This window comes from Clarias gariepinus, chromosome 25 (genome assembly GCF_024256425.1).
Source record: "Clarias gariepinus isolate MV-2021 ecotype Netherlands chromosome 25, CGAR_prim_01v2, whole genome shotgun sequence".
In the NCBI taxonomy this organism is placed as follows: Eukaryota; Metazoa; Chordata; class Actinopteri; order Siluriformes; family Clariidae; genus Clarias; species Clarias gariepinus.
Genome location: NC_071124.1, coordinates 8,578,019 through 8,594,610, shown reverse-complemented (window position 1 = coordinate 8,594,610; position 16,592 = coordinate 8,578,019). Strand labels below are relative to the sequence as shown.

The following is a 16,592-nucleotide window of genomic DNA, read 5'->3' as shown; positions in this document are numbered from 1 at the left end:
GGCCAGCGTCAAAGGATGGTGAGCACGACAGGCTTCAAACGACAAGGCTAGATGTACTGTGAGTCTGAAACCACAAACTGTTTACTACAGTTGTGTTAGGATGTCAAATAGTAAGTGAGAAATAAAGAACTACAGGGCACACTTTTGTGGGAAAATAATGAAAAACATGCTGATCTGATTCTAATACGCTGATCTCAATTTATTAATGATTAATTAAGCAATAATCCAGGGTTAGAGAGGGATTCAGGAATCAGCTAGGAGATCAATTCGTAATGACTTGAAAGCCGTGACTAAGGAAACCAAGTGGTGTTTAAGATGACATAATGTTATCATGAAAGTGCGGCTGTGACTAGTTGTGAATGTGGGTTTTGGCAGGCAGCCACTCTCCCCCCAGACTGCACCAGACTGAAGCAACCTATTTTGATGGACAGTTAATACTGTATAATTAACGGTTGTTAAATCACTTGTGACACTGAGTGTTACATAAAGTAAAGTTTTTCAGTTCTGTATCACTTTATATCTGCTGTATATCACCACTTGTGGAATGTCTCTAATCTAATCAGGTTACTCTGTTCTATAATCAAGGTTAGCAAGTGCAATGCGCTGTAATACATGTATTATATGTAGTTCAAATGGCATGATACATGAACATTAGCACTTTTAAATCTTTTTTTTTTTTCATTTAATCTCATTTGTCCAAAGTAAAAGCCAGTTTAAACAGAATAAATTAAGAATATTTAGGCCTATTTTTCTCAAAAAAGATTTTTTTTTTTATTTAGTTCTGCTTTACCTTACCCCCTTAATTTCTGTGAAAGCAATAAGGGGGTACTTAATATTGCTCACATTTTTTTAAATAAAATAATAGCTTGGTGAAAAAGGTCTTAGGTTGTACTTACCTAATACTAAGACCCACTGTAATCAGATGATTTTAATTTTTTATACAGAAAATATAGAACTAAAATAGGGGCACTAAATTTTATTTATGACTATACCTAATATTTACAAAATGAATGTTCAAATATCCATAAGAATTAAAATATGTAAAAAAAAATAAATAAAAAAAATAATAGTAATAAATAATTCAAAATGGTTATTTGTAGTCCCAGAAAGTTTCCTTTTTTAAAAAATTAAATTAGAATTAAGTTTAGATATGGCATAGCCTGAATTAGATGCATTACAAGGATAGGAAGAAATGCATGTGTGTTTCTGTGGCTTTTCGTCCATTTGGACACTTGGCATTGCTACATCTGCGATAAAAATGGCAGCGAGACAGGCGGTACTCAGAACCAGATCCCCAGACAGACACTTATGGCATGTGTGGCTGTGACGAAAGATGAGGCGTGACCCTAAATCCAAAACAATTGTCATGTCTGCTTGTAGATCCCAAGTGAATGAGCATTTCAGACTGGCCTTTTAAAGTTTATTTTTGCTTTTTATTTTGTGCATTTCTTCCATGAGCACTTTTCAGCACACATCCCTGATTCCTAAACAAAAATCAGCAGAAACTTGATTGACAGATTGTCATCTCCAAGTTCAAGTTGAATGTGTTGTCCTTCTCTGGCTTACAATATCTACTACAATTCACTTATCACCGCTTCATAAACATATTTACATTTATAATAGAGATAAACCAATCAATCTACCAGTGATTTTACTTTGATCAGCTAATCAACCTCTGAAATAAACAATTTTGTACAAAGCACAGAAGTTCCCGATTGGCGCAACAGAAATTAATTTTTTATAGCTTCACACCAAAATTGATATAATTCATACTTTGTGGAAAAAAAAGTGTAGACAGCGACCTTTCACATGAATTCACAAATTTTAGGATGACGGACGTTCATGATGTTGCATTCCTTGTATTTCGTCCTTCTGTGTTCAAGAATGGTTGCTTTTATAATGAATTTAAACCGTCCCCGAGTATGCCTTACCGTGCTCGAGACTGCCTTTTTAAGTGAACTTGAACACAGTACACTGATCGTTGTCTGGGGAGGATGTGTAGGGGTGATCATGTTACTAACATTCTAACACTAGCTAACATACTAACACTAACATACTGACGTGTACCAGGATCGGTGCTTAGCTCTACATCTGTAGAGTCTGTAAAAGCACCCTATAAAACATGCATACACTGTAGACACACAAAAACATTATATTAAATTCCAATTTAGTGAGAGAGAAAGAAAGAGAGAGGTAAACAGCAGTGCGCTAAGCAGTGAAGCAAATAATTCATAAAAAGAGCTAAGTGCTTTAAACTACGCATTATATCTTGCAGTCTTATTATTGATTAGTTTTGTTTCCTGTCAGCATTTAAGCTTTGCATTAGAGTAAAACGTTTGGTTCAGGACCTTCTGATTGTGGGCAGGTTCAAGTGTAGGCCTCGAATGTCTAAGCTCCTGGGTGTTTTTCCACTAATATACCTGAAGCTAAACCTTAAATGAAACCTAGTATGTTATTCAAAAAAACTCCCTTTTTTTCCTCCCTTACTTTTGTATTGGCCATGGCTTCACCAAGCCAGTTCAATTTTTTTCCCCCCTAATGTGATGTCATATGAGAAGATACTTTCTGCTCAGGTCTGGCTAGTTTTTCTCAGATTTGCTGATCTCTGTTGGGATATGGCTCAGCCTTGCCTGATTTACATAGACACTGAAACAGCACATTTGGAGAAGGAGTGAAACACATGTAGGCGAAGCTATGAAAAATGCAAAAAAAAATAAAAATAATTACACATTAGGGGAGCAAAGTCAAATCGAGTTGAATCGTTCTCAATTGAGAACGCAATCATTCCTGGCTCTGAAACCGTGGCTGCAGAAAAATATGGTCTTGTGAAGGATACAATAGTATCAGAGAACGGAACTAGATCGCTTTTTAGACGCGATGTCATCGGTGCTGTCTTTCTCCTGTGGAATCTACTTGTGATGTGCACAGCCGTAGGAGATTATTGCTCAAACGTACCCAAGAATGGAGCACAAAAAAATCGTTCCTGGGCATGATGCATACAAATCAATTGTGCTTAATGTAAAAATGCCCTAAAGAACTAAACCTGTGCTGCACTGGCTGCATTAGTTTTGGACTAATTCCCAATGGCACTGTTTTCATTGTGGCGTCATGGAACGCTTTGATCAAAGTGAAAACAGAGCAACATAAACTAAATTTTTATCATTAAAGCTACCAAATTTCACAAAAGGAATTCAAAAGATTAATGCACAAGCTGTTCACGGTGGATTTTCCCTGTAATGCTGGCAGCCAAAGGAGCCAGAATCACATTTTACTTCACTCGATGGTGAAACACACCCTCTGCTTTTATGACTCAACTCCACTATTAAATAAAAACTGCTGAGCCACATCAAAGAAACTAAAAGCTAGACTGATACCACATCATACATTTTGATTTGACATGGCTTGGCTATTGTTTGGTGTTAAAGGCAACCTAGAACACATTCAACCCCGTTCACGGACGTAGAGACGTCTGTTTAAAGACCAGAATGAGACTGCTATTTCAAGCATGCCATAGCTAAGTCTGATTCCATTGTTTTCCTCTTAGGTAGAGCCTGCAGTCATTGTTTTTGTCCCCAAAGCTCTCAAACCTCCCCACTGCGCTTCGCTCCTGGGTGAAAAGACATTCCACCTTTACAGTAAGTTTAGGCCCATTGAAAAGCAATAGACAGAATAATCCCTGGTTTCCTTTGGAACCGTGCAGATGATGAAAGTAAGTATGCAGTTCTTTGAATGGCTCGGTTCCTGTTCATTATTCTAAACTGCTTATTAGAGTTTCCCCTCCATCCTGTGATTTATAGAATGCTAGACTTTAAAAAGCATACGACCAAGTGCAATTTCCTATATCACATACCATTCTTTTGTATTTAGCTCAGCTAACTGTACCTTTTGGCAACAATCCAAGTGATCAAGTCTCGCTCCGTAAGCCAATGTTTAGAGATGAGCAAAATAAAGCAAAATAAGCACACATAATTTTGGACACAAATTCAAATTTATTTTCTACATACTAAAACAATACTCGATTTTCTTCGAAAATGTTCGGGAACACTTATTGCAAGGTCTTGTATTAGTTGCAAAAGTTTGCAAAATGCAAATCAAGCACCATGATAAAACTGGCTCTCATAAAGACCATCCTAGGAAAGCTGATCTTCGCTGCAGAGGAAAAGTTTATTTAAAGTTTATTTATTTAAAGTTTTGTTAATTGGCCAGTCCAATTAACAACCTCTCAGATTGGAGCCATTATAAGGGTTTTTACAGAGTGTAAGTAGCAGACATGTCTCAAAATCAGGTGGTCAAAGCAGAGCAAATGTTTGATACCTTCAGCATTGTTTTACTATGTAGAAAGAAATCACATATATATCACAGGATATTAAAATAACACTTTCTAGTTGTTTGTACTGTTCTTTTCAGATCTTTTCTATTGATCTTTTAAATATTTATTCAGACATCCTTATTCATTTATTTTTATTATACTCCAGTAGGCCTATTCAATTGATAAGTTACGTTAAGTCAAGTGGATCAGCAGTATGAGATATAAAATAACCCTTATATAAAATAAGGGAGGGTAGTAATATCATATTATAATTAAAAAAAAAAATTTAAACAGTATCTAAAAATAAAATGAAATATCTACCAGGATAATTTCTAATAACTATAATACTTTCTGGTTACTTGAGTAATTACAACAACATTAAAGACCTTAAAAAATTCCTTCCAGTCAGCATTTATAAATGACATTTAAAAAAAAATGAAAAAAAGGTTATATTCCTTTAGTAATAACTATTATAATATACTTATATTCCTTTAATTATATATGATGTGTATATATATGTGTGTGTGTAATATATATATAAACACAAAATGCGTCAAAATATGCAGTACTGAAATGAAAAGACACATACAGTAATATTACCTTGTTGTCACCTGTGACTTTATTTCTCATGAAAGAAACAAACATTACACACTAATAGCCTGTATATTTACCACGCTGTGTGTAAAGATCAGGAGAATGGGTCGGGTATGGGAAGGAATGTGTTCTGCTACCTTATTCAAACTCGATCCCCATTCACGGCCACTTCCGTATGAGCGGAAATAATACTCAACTATGAATACCTTTTCCTCCGTCAGGAGACCCATTTCCAACAACAACTGCACAACACAACTTCCTTTTCACTACTGGGAACACGTGTGCCTGGTGCTTTGCCCCTTGACAAACGCACATGTTGTCCGAGATGCACGAGTTTCAGTACTGTATATTTTGCCGTATTATACATCGTATTATATTACATTTTGTTGTATAACTGCAATCACAATAAAGACTCTTATTCTTCTAGTTAGTCTTTATCAGCATGTCATAAGGTTGGGCAACTAAACAATCTTGGATTGGCATTGTGATAAAATTCCTGCCGATAACAGTGGTATGCTTCGGTCATTTTTACTTGATACGGAAAGATCTAACTTCCTGTCATGTTGCAGACATAAGCAAATGTCAGCAACCAATCTTTACATGAATTAATTAGGAAACTAAGTATTAATAAAATGCATTAGCATGTATCGTCATTTATGGACGGTTTCACATTAAATTAATGATTTATTTTTACTGGAGTGATATGTGGTGTACTGTAAGTAGGGGTGGGCGATATGGACCAAAAACTATATATCTATTTTTAGGCTGAATGGTGCTACATGGTGTGTGTGTGTGTGTGTGTGTGTGTGTATATATATATATATATATATATATATATATATATATATATATATATATACATATATTTTTACATATATATATATATATATATATATATATATATATATAGTGTGTGCTGTTGTAAGTCAAAGCGCTTTTAATGAAACAGACTGTAATGTTTTATTCCCTGTTTAAAGCATGCCTTAAACCATGCAGATGAAAAAATACGTAAAATAAATGGCTTATATATAACATGTATGTGTATATTACATTATTTACCCAAGACAACAGCATTTCAAGTGCTCACTGTCACTCTAAGTGACCATCATGATTAATTTTATGTCATTATGTGTAGTCATAATTCACTAATTAAGTTCCCTAATTAAGAAAATAAACAATCACTGAATGTAGACCAACAATGTAGAATTGTTCTTTTAACTAGAGGATGTGATTCGTTGTCTTAGTCAGAGATGGTGAACTTGATGAACTTCTTTTTAGAGTGATGAAGAGACAGGAGATGAACTTCCTATAACCCTTTATTGCTTTTGTTATGCTTATTACTTGCTTTATTAATGTTATAAACATTCTCTGTTTAAATGTGTATTAAATTAAAAAAAGCAACAAAATGTAGAGCATTATATGTATAAATAAAGGTCGACACGGTAGCTTAGTGGTTAGAACTGTTGCCGTGCATCTCCAGGTCCTGGGTTCGAGCTTGCATCCGATTTGTGCTCATGGAGTTTGCATGTTCTCCCGTGCTTGGTGGGTTTCCTCCGGTTTCCTCCCACAGTCCAAAGGCAAGCAGTTTAGGCTACTTGCCGTTTCCCATGGTCATACAAGATGGGAATAAATACAATGGTCACCTTTGGGTTCCATAGTTTTTAGTTAGCCTCATTGTAGACAGAAACTGTGTTTTGGGTTTGGCACAGGGGGAAAAAAAAGAATTCCCATTTAAATCATTTCAGTGACTCGGTTCTTTGAATCTCGTTCATCAAAATTAACAAATCTTTTTTTGAGTCATTTGGTTTTTGTTCTTTTGATCAGAAATAAAATAAAATGTTACATTTTCAATAAACAGACCCCCAACACGCTTACATACACACATTTTGGCTATAGTTCCAGTAATGAAAATATAACAATGTAACTAAGAACATAATATGATAAACAGAATGAACAGCTCACCTCTCATATCTTCTAGTCCGAGTCGTTCGTTCCCTTGAATCTATTGCACTGCATAGCGTCTATGGAAGTCAGGTGACAAAAGAACGAACGATTCGGACCAAAAGACTCAAAGGTAACTACTCCTTTCTGTTGCCTGCACCAAATCTATGGAGGTTTTGCGATGCTTTGTGCACGCGGGCCCAGTAGAAAATGAACGAATCGCTCTCCGAGACTACTCGTTCTTACTTCTGAGTAACGTTAAAGACTCGCTCAAAAAGAATGGAACGCTGGCCTCCCAGGAACTCCTGTAATGGCCTAAACATGCGGAAATGACTTGGGGCGATATTTGGATGTAGCTCTAACTGTACGGGGGATGTGATCATTTTCAATCATCTTGGCACACAAATATTACCTTGGGAGCATAATTATTACAGGTTAATATTACAAGTTCCACATTGGTAGGAACATAAAGGAACATTTAGGAAAAAGCTGTTAGATATTGTGATAGTGGGCCATGCACGATTTATGTGAAGGAACGTGATCCTCTTCAGTAAAGCGCACAGTGTGCAGCGGGTGTACTGTAAATACTTTTACTGCACAGGCATGCTATAACCAGGCATCACTCACAGTGCAGCTCGAATAGTTTCTGTTCTGCCCACGTGGGGAAGTGCTTCATCAGCAGAGCCCACACAAGCGATCGTTTACTCACCTCGAAAGCTGAGGGATGTCGAAAAACTCCAGAGCTGGAGTTACTTTCAACAGGAACATTAAACCAGCACAATTAGAGGCAGCTAACTGAATAGGACAGGAAGCAGAGGAAGTGTTTTTCTCGGTCTGAGTCTCCTAGAGAGGCTGATGATGATAACGAAACAGCGGTGGGCAAATACTCGGGAAACAGTACAACAATGCTTTCAGCCTTCCAAAGTGAACAAGTTTTCCGCCGATTACGAGTGTTAAAAGGAGCTTTTGTTTATTTGCAGTGAGTTTCTGGCAAACTGAATGATATATCGCCAGTTAGTTCTATTGTACGTGTTGTAATTTGCAGTAGTGTGAAGGAAAAAAGCAGGAAAAGAGTCATTAGGTGAGCTGAGGCAAAAGTTAGACAGCTTTAATTTCTTTCATATTTTCCCATTTATTCATACAATATATTTAAAAATTGTTCATTTGTTTAGCTTTAAGAAATTATTAACATATTTACTTTTAAGGGTAATATCGCTCATAGTTTTTATTTACACATATATGTGCAGTAGCTGGTGTGTTAGAATTCTAATAGAGTTTAAAGACAAGTGTTTAGTGCATGATGTCAGGTGTGATACGTCCTTCAAGTCTCCACAGTGACTGAAGGAGGAGATGAGATTGGATACCAGAAACAAAATGAAATTTAGTGGCTTCCTCTCTTATTTATTGACTTATTATTTTACTCAGAAGTCAGAAGTCACTTAGTGAATTAAATTTAAAGGTTAAGTGGTCCAAGGACATGCTAATTGGCGATTCTAAATTCCTCAATGCCATGTGATGGATTGACACCCAGTCCAGGTCCCCTGTGACCCTGTACAGGATATAAGCGGTATAATGTGAAATAGAGAGAGAAATGGTACAAAATGTTCTTTTTCTAAATTGCACTATTTAAACAACTTTACACATAAGAGAAGAAATTTATTGGCAAATATTAAACTTTTTTCTTTTGCCACTTCTTTCTTTCTTTCTTTCTTTCTTTCTTTCTTTCTTACTACCATTTTGTTCTTTTTCAGTCTTATGCTCATTCTTTTAATTGCCTTACTTTGGCTCACTTTTTTTTTTTTTATTACCCTTTTCATTTTAATCCATCCAAGGTCTTTCTTTTTCTTTCTTTTGCTTACCTTTTCCTTACCTTCTTTCTTTCTTGGCCTTTTTTTTTGCTCTTTAATTTTTTAGTTTTTTTTTTTGCTGTTGCATTAACTTTTGACTGTACATCACTACTTTCCTATTTAATCCATCCACTCCTCCATGTAAGGTCTTTCTTTCTTCTTTCTTTTCCTTTTATCTTTGAGTCTTAACAAGAGTGTGCGTGTGTGTCTGTACGCGTGTCATTGCTCCAACTGGCTCTTTGTGGAACTGCAGGGAAATTAGTTATTAATAGCATTTCGATCCTCTGTCTCTCAGCGGTCGCCATGTTTTGACGGTACGAAGGAGACATATGGACGTGCGTACGTTTGCGAACGTGTGACCGGCTGTAAAATTGTTTGGGAGAGAGAGAAGGAGCTCTTAAAAGCTCAGCACTATGGACGAAGCTAATGAGTACAATGTGTGTTGTAAAAGGGCAGGAAAGATAAAATAAGGGGAATTAACGATTAATTGAAAGCAAATGTAATCGTAAAGGACTGTCAGCTAGACAGAAGTGCTACTGTGTCTGGACAGATGTTAGGCCTGTTGTCTAGAAACATCTGGAAAGGTAGACTTCTTAAAAGGGTATAAAAGCTAGTCTTATTCATTATATTAGCAAATCATTCACATATGAACTAGAGTGAGGGTGAGGGTCTCATGAATCATCGTGACGGAACTTTTCATCCTATCTGTTTGTCTTTTCCATCATGTTCTTAGGAAAGGAAACAAAACAGTTCTGTTTTCATTAGAAGTCGTCTAGACGCTAGGGTTCTCACTCACACCGGGGTGTGAGTGATCATGTGCTAATCTCTTTTATATATATATATATATATATATATATATATATATATATATATATATATATAAATCTGTGCTGTTTATCTAATTAAACAGCTTATGTTTTTATGATAAAACAAAGAGAGCAGCGATAAGGAAGCAGAACTGTGCATGGATTTGCATCATAGGAATCCATGTACAGAACCAGGGAGTTCTGGAGGGTTCAGGGATTATGGGGGTTCAGGGATTACTTATTTCTCATAAGTGTTTTTGTGCACAATAAACATGCCAATCAGTCAAATACAAATTACAACTCGGCAAGCGGCCATTTCCAAAATCTACAATTCCTAAAATGTTATTTTAGTCATTTTATGGACTTGCTTAAGTCAAGTATCTATTTCTGGCTGTTCAGTTACATTAAGGTTAACATCGGAATCACACAATAACTCATTTTTAAATTCTTCATATAAAAAAATTAGGCAGTAAGGGCAGGTTGGGAGTCTTGAGCGTTTGCGTGTGGGAGTAAGTGTGTGTGTGTGTGTGTGTGTGTGTGTGTGTGTGTGTGTGTGTGTGTGTGTGTGTGTGTGAGAGAGTTTGAGTTTGTGTGTGTGTGGGGTTGTTATAATGCAGACTACTGTAGCCCTCTGGCCCACTGCCTACCAACCTTCCAATGTAAACATTGATAAGAGAGGCATTTTAATTATGTTTGGGAAGAAAGGAGAGTGGACAAGTCACACTTTTTTGCCCAGACAATGTTATTGTAAAGTCTATTTTATTGTATAAAAGTTTGCTTTTATACAAAAGTTTCACAAACACCATTTATTGTGAACAGATTTTTGTTTTGTTCATTTGGACAGTTATGTTTCTCCACTTACACATATCCTAACTGCGAGTTTCAGAGCTGGCGACCGACAGTTAGCTTATTTTCGGATAGTTAACCAAAGGTAACACTCTTTGTTATATCTGTTACTATTGTTTAAAAAATACTGTATTTACCCCAAATATCTTCATTTGATATAAATAGGTCAAACTTCTATAAATGTTATGTGTTACAGTTTATTTGGATATTTAAAAGATGGAATAATATCTCGACCCATATTTAAGATGCGGAATGCATATTCATTCTGTCCATAATCTTTTTAATCGACAGCATTTATCTCTCCATAATCTACTTCAATCTTTTAATCTGTAGTAATCTGTTGGGGATAGAGGCTCATGCAGCATTTTTCCACTGTGCATTTTCTTTCTTTTCCAGCAGTCACGGAAACAGATTAGGTATAGCAATATGATGAACAAGAATACATTCTTAGTTGTGCTAAGTATTGTATGTCGTTTAAATTTTGTTTTGTTTTTAACCACATATACAAAATCAGCTGTTAAAAAAATAACAAATTATTATTTTAGAAAGATTTTAATCTGATTTCTGTATCATATTTATAATGGCAATCTGATAAAAAGTTTAGAAAATCAGGTTACTCCCTTACTTCCAGAAGTATTTCATTTTGAGTTGGAGTAATTTACTGTTCATACAATATACAAACATATCTGGGTTTAGTTCAATAACCTCAAATACAATCATGAGGAGAGCTTCAAAAGGAATCGATTGAGGCTGGAGCCAGTGGATCAAGAGCCACCATGAACAGACATTCTTAGGAAATGGGCTCCAACTGTTGCATTTTTAGGATCAAGTTATTCTGAACCAGGGACAATGTCAAAAGCCACTTACCCAGGCTGAAATCGAAGTCCTTGAGCCTGGAGGAAGAGTGAAGAGGCACAGAATCCAAGTTGCCAGAAAATGTAAGCTTCCACAGTCTGTGATGATGCCATGTCATCTGCTGAGTCCAAAGTCAACACTGACCATAATATTACTGTGCCAACCCCATAGATAATGTATGGGTTATTATCAAGGGGAAGATGACAATACATACAAGATAAGGGCTGCTATTAAAGCAACCTGGTCTTCAATAACGCCTCAGGGTTACCACAAACTGATCACCTCAATGCCAAGCTGCACTGATGGAATAATTCATATAAAAGGGGTAGAAAATAGAATTGAGATTGGGCTCAAGTATTGAGTGCATGAAGTAACATAATTTCTCAGAATCCCAGTATTGTAAATCCTTTTTTGACTGATCATATGAAATATTCAAATATTTTGAGATAATGTATTTTCATGAGCTGTAAGCCATAATCATTGAAACTAAAACAAAAAAGGGTTTGAAATATTTGACTTGACGTGTAATGAATAAAGAACACATGAGTTTCACTTTTTAAATTCAATTATGGAAAAAAAAAACTTTTTTATTATATTCACATTTTTTGAGATGCAAGATGCTGTCTCTCTTTCTCTCAAACACACACACACACACACACACGTATACATACTGTATACATATATGAGTGTGTTTAGTACCTTACAAAAGTGCCTTATCCTGCATAAATAAGAAATGCTAACCCTTAGAGACAGCTCGTGTGATTGTATTCAGAGCTTTTAAACTCATAAACAAATGCTGTGATCTCATCCTAATTTTGGAAGAAAAACAATTCGGAATCTTGTCAATTGATGGCCAGCGGTTGTGTGTTCACATTGTTGTGTTTAGATCTTACAGATGTGTTAGGACTGTGGGCTTGCTGAGATCGTCAGCGGTGACACACACAGCCTAGCACAACTAGATGAAAGACCCACTTTTATTAACAAACCAAGAAAGTGTGGTCATCCTACAATGAGCTTATTTTGTCGTTCGGATTCAATCCAGAGTTAGATTTAAAAAAAAAAAATGTATTAATTTGTTAGCAGCAGCATTTACCCCTTCTAGTGTTTAAATAAATTATTGCACTCATGTACAGTATTGCTCGATATCCGTCGTATGCTAGCGATAGACTTGCAGGTGTGCAGAATGAGGGCATAGTAGCTTGAGGAAAACCGAGCAGATGTTATGGAAAATCCTCCAGCAGAGGGAGGACAGCGAGAGACTTTTGCAGCGCCATGTGTTGGGGGCGTGTCTATGCAAATGAAAGCACATGGAGGGAATTGTATGGGGGATTGACATGCAGACGAGCTGAAACACTGTGCCATGTTTACTTGCCTTCTGTGTGGCCGTCTCTCTTGACTGCTTTCATTTTCGTTAGTTTGGTGGTGCAGCCGTGCAAATGGCAGCGAACCCCGAAGTAAACAGCGACTTTGAGGTATGTTTGCATTCTGCATGCTTGATTGGTTTTGCATTGACTGGATGCGGAGACGTTATCCTCGAGATGTTGGAGATGATACTTAAGTGTTTTGCCCTTGCCTGGCCGTTAGAATAAAGCTTATGTTGAATCCGTGTTTGAGTGTGGCTGATATGTAATTGCATAATAATTACCATTTAGCTGATCCCGTCATTTGCTTGTTTGAATGATTTTATGCTGACTGAAGGATATCATGAACCTGGCCTGGTTTAAAGTTTGCATGGTTTCAAATACGTCCGTACAACCGTACATGAATGTTTAACGTACGTTGCACCAGCAGAGTATGGAGGGACAGTGTGGAGGGTTGTGTGCACCTGAGATGCTGTATGAGAGCCTCTCTGTGTTCTTAACTCTCACACAAACACATGCATCAGTGTGCCCTTTTTTGGTCCAGCTCACAAAGAGCTCTGCTGTGACAATCTAAACAAGCCCATCATTCACAGCTCTGATTTACATGCACTGCTGGAAGAGATGTAGCTTCTCACAAGATTGGGTCAGAAGTATACCAATTTCTTTGACCAGCTACTGCTTAACAATTCAAAACGTTTTTGTTTTTTTTCTAACCTGAAAATGATCACAACTTCAATAGGAGCAGGTGGCTCAGCCTACATTTCCCATGTTATCATCAGGAGCATTACATCAAATGTCACAATTGAGGCTTTTTTGAGATTTTTGATTATTCCCTCATGTAACCTTGTCATCTCTGCGTTCCTCATAGGGGTCAAAATTCACATCTGTATTTCTGTAAAGCTGTGCTATGCAAGTGCTATAACAATAAAAATAAAATGATATGCAAGTTAGTTCTGACTGAGTAATCTGATTGGACGAGATGGCATTCCACGAGTGATCATCATAAAACATAACAGCACTAAACAGGATGTTTAACTATAAGTTTACTATAATTCCAGTAACTTCAGTTAGTTCGGTCGTCAGCTTGGGTGAAAGTAGGAAAGGGGAGAGCAGCTGCCCTTTTTCAGCTCTTTCAGCAAGAAAACACATCCGACCATGTCATCTTAACCGTTTTGTCTTCTGAGTTATAGCTTCTAAGTCATTCTGAATTGCCTCTGAACCGTCCGTGTTCTGTTCACGGCTAGCGCGAGCAATTATAATGATTTATTGTATTGCTACAATGACAAAGTCTCTATCTCGCTTTATCTCTCTTTATCTCCACAAAACTATCTAGCTTTTAACAAAAGGCTGAATTTCTAAAGCCCTCTTTAACCCCGGAACAAGGAATTCTAACTTAGACCCTACATAGCACACTAGCAATACATTTGACGCAATTTAGAAGTCAACCCCGGAACCCCGGAGGTTACCTGATCTTCTGAAGTGGAATAAATAGAAACATAAAGTTTATCTCTCAAGTTTGTCAGGATTGTCCTCCATCTCCATGGTTTATTCTCACCCTCTTTTGGCTACTTTTACCCCCTTTTAGTTAATTAAACTAATTCCCTGTCGCTAAGTGTTGGTCGCCAACATTATTTAGTACCTCTAGATTTAAGCCAACAAATCAAATAAATGGTGTTTGTGGAACTGTTGTATAAAAGTAATATCCCACTTGGGGTCATGCTGTTGTGCTGAATATCAGCACAGCTTCTATATCTTCGGCACACTTGAGTAAATTGAATGCTATCCAACATAAACACAGGCAACAATATCACATCCACACCTCCACATGTATAGACACTACTTTTTACTTTATTATCTCCTAATCTGGTCACTTTTCCACATCCCGCACTCTACCAAGCTATTACATCACAGCTTGACGGTGGTGTGAGGAGAGGACCAGCCCCATCACATCACCCCACACTGAGAGCACTCTGATGATGCCTGATGATGATGATGGGAATGCTTTCTTGTTGTTTCTAGAAACTAAATTTAAACACTGACACAGTGATCCTTTCAGACCCTGATATAATCAGTATAATAAGTTCAGACTTTTGTTCTTGATACGTTTGCTGCTTGATATTCTTACGTTCTCTTTTCAATCTTTTAAAAGGCTCACTCATGTTTCTCACACTCGGGAAGATGATGTTATGAGCCACATTTAGCACCAGAGTTCTAAAGTTTAACAGGCTGGGTGTAACTGTAATCTATATCCAGTATGTCTCTTGATATTTCTGGCTGTTTTTTTTCCTCTCTGCCCAAATAAACCGAGGAAAAACAATTGTATCCACCAGGATTTATAAGATGTTTTCGCTGCTTAATTGCAGCATAATTTATTCCTGTAAGCTATTTGCCCAGTATGTGTCCACAAGGCTTCTTTAATCATAAACTTGTTCCCTTGTATTTTGGCTAAAGATAGATAAGTATCTCCTTGACCCATTAACTTTGCCTAATTAAGCGAGCCATCCAGGCTTGATAAAGTGTGGTCTTTTGTTATTTTACAGTCAACTGTATATTCTGACTGCATGTTCTTGATTTTGTGTTAGTATAGCGATAGAAAAACCGCAACCTTTACCTTATCCAAGATCCAACATTGCACAGCATGTCAGCCTCCCTTGCTTTTCACAGCGCTTATTTTCATTATACAATAGAGCCTTTGAGATGGTTAAATTGCCCATAAACAAAACTCAGGCTGAGTGGAATTTGTTATCATAGACTTAAAAGGATACTACATGTGTATGGTTGTTAAGTCGTTTTGCATGTGTACTGTATGGTTAAGTCGTTAACCCCGGATTTTAAAGCGTAATTTAAGTACACATTATATGAAGTTGGTTCATTGCAAAAAAAATAATAAAATAAAATCCATGATGTATCAGAATTTTTTTCAGGTATATTTAATACAAGTTATTTTTAAAATATACCTTTTTTTTTTTTTTTGACATTAAACATTTGATGGTGTATGAAGGTGCTGTTTACATTGGCTGTTGCTATTGATGAATTCTGGCAAACAGTAATATATATTTGCTTGTGATATATATTTCTGACGGCACGGTAGACCGCCTCAGGTCTTTGTGCATAGACGTTCACCACATGCTTGGTGGGTTTCCTCCGGGTACTTCGAATTCCTCCCACAATCCTAAGACATGCAGATTAGGCTAAGTGTGCATTCCCAAATTGTCCGTAGTGTGTAACGGTGCATGTGAATGTTCACCGGAGGACCTACCATGGTTGTAAAATGGGAATAAATATAATTTCTAGATGTATAAATGGATATTTATTTCTATTTAAAACTTTGGGCACCCCTGGCCAAATTATATATTTTGTTTATTTTTGAAGAGAAAATTAATAAATACTGTTTTTCTGCAAATATTCTTGCAGAAACATTCATTTGATGTTTGGTGCGCTTAGAAAAATGTTAGTTTTAGCATCTACAAAGGCTTGGATACTGTACTTAAGTGCAAATAGCAGTTTATTAAAGTTAAAAGCTCTTAACTGCCGATCAGAAGGTTGGGGTTCAAGCTTCAGCACTGCCAAGCTGCCACTGTTGCCATTTGAGCAGGGTGCCTCAACCCTGTCTGCACCCGGGCCACTGTATCATGGCTGACTCTGCACTTTTAACTCAGATCCCCAGCAGGCTGGTATTTGCAGAGAAAATAATTTCACTGCCGTAATGTACAGTAACAACCACTTCATTAGGTCTGCCTGTTAAACTATGGGTTAACAGAAATATTTAATCGACCAATCACATGGCAGATATTCAATGCGTTTAGGCATGTAGACATCAATTGAAGTTCAAAGCTGGCATAAGAATATGGAAGAAAGATGATTTAGGTGCCTTTGAATGTGGAATGGTTGTTGGTGCCTGACGGGCTGTTCTGAGTATTTCTGCAACTGCTGATCATCTGGGATTTTCACAAAGAACCATCTCTTGGGAATGATCTGAAAAAGGGAAAATATAAAGTGTTATGTAACTGTTGCGAAAATGCCTAGAGGTCAG

The 16,592-nt window shown here is 36.8% G+C and overlaps 1 protein-coding gene across 3 annotated transcripts in view; it reads left to right on the top strand.

Moving 5' to 3' along the window:
- Positions 1–16,592, top strand: part of septin4b (septin 4b) — a 65,504-nt gene that overhangs the window by 33,095 nt on the left and 15,817 nt on the right. Inside the window, exon 1 of one of the 3 annotated variants that reach the window (XM_053486673.1) lies at positions 12,562–12,670. The exons of the other annotated variants lie outside the window; for them this stretch is intronic. Within the exon in view, the coding sequence (XP_053342648.1) occupies positions 12,635–12,670 (36 nt within the window). The 5' untranslated portion in view covers positions 12,562–12,634. Of the gene's footprint in view, positions 1–12,561; positions 12,671–16,592 lie in introns of those variants that run through there. 3 annotated transcript variants of the gene reach the window in all.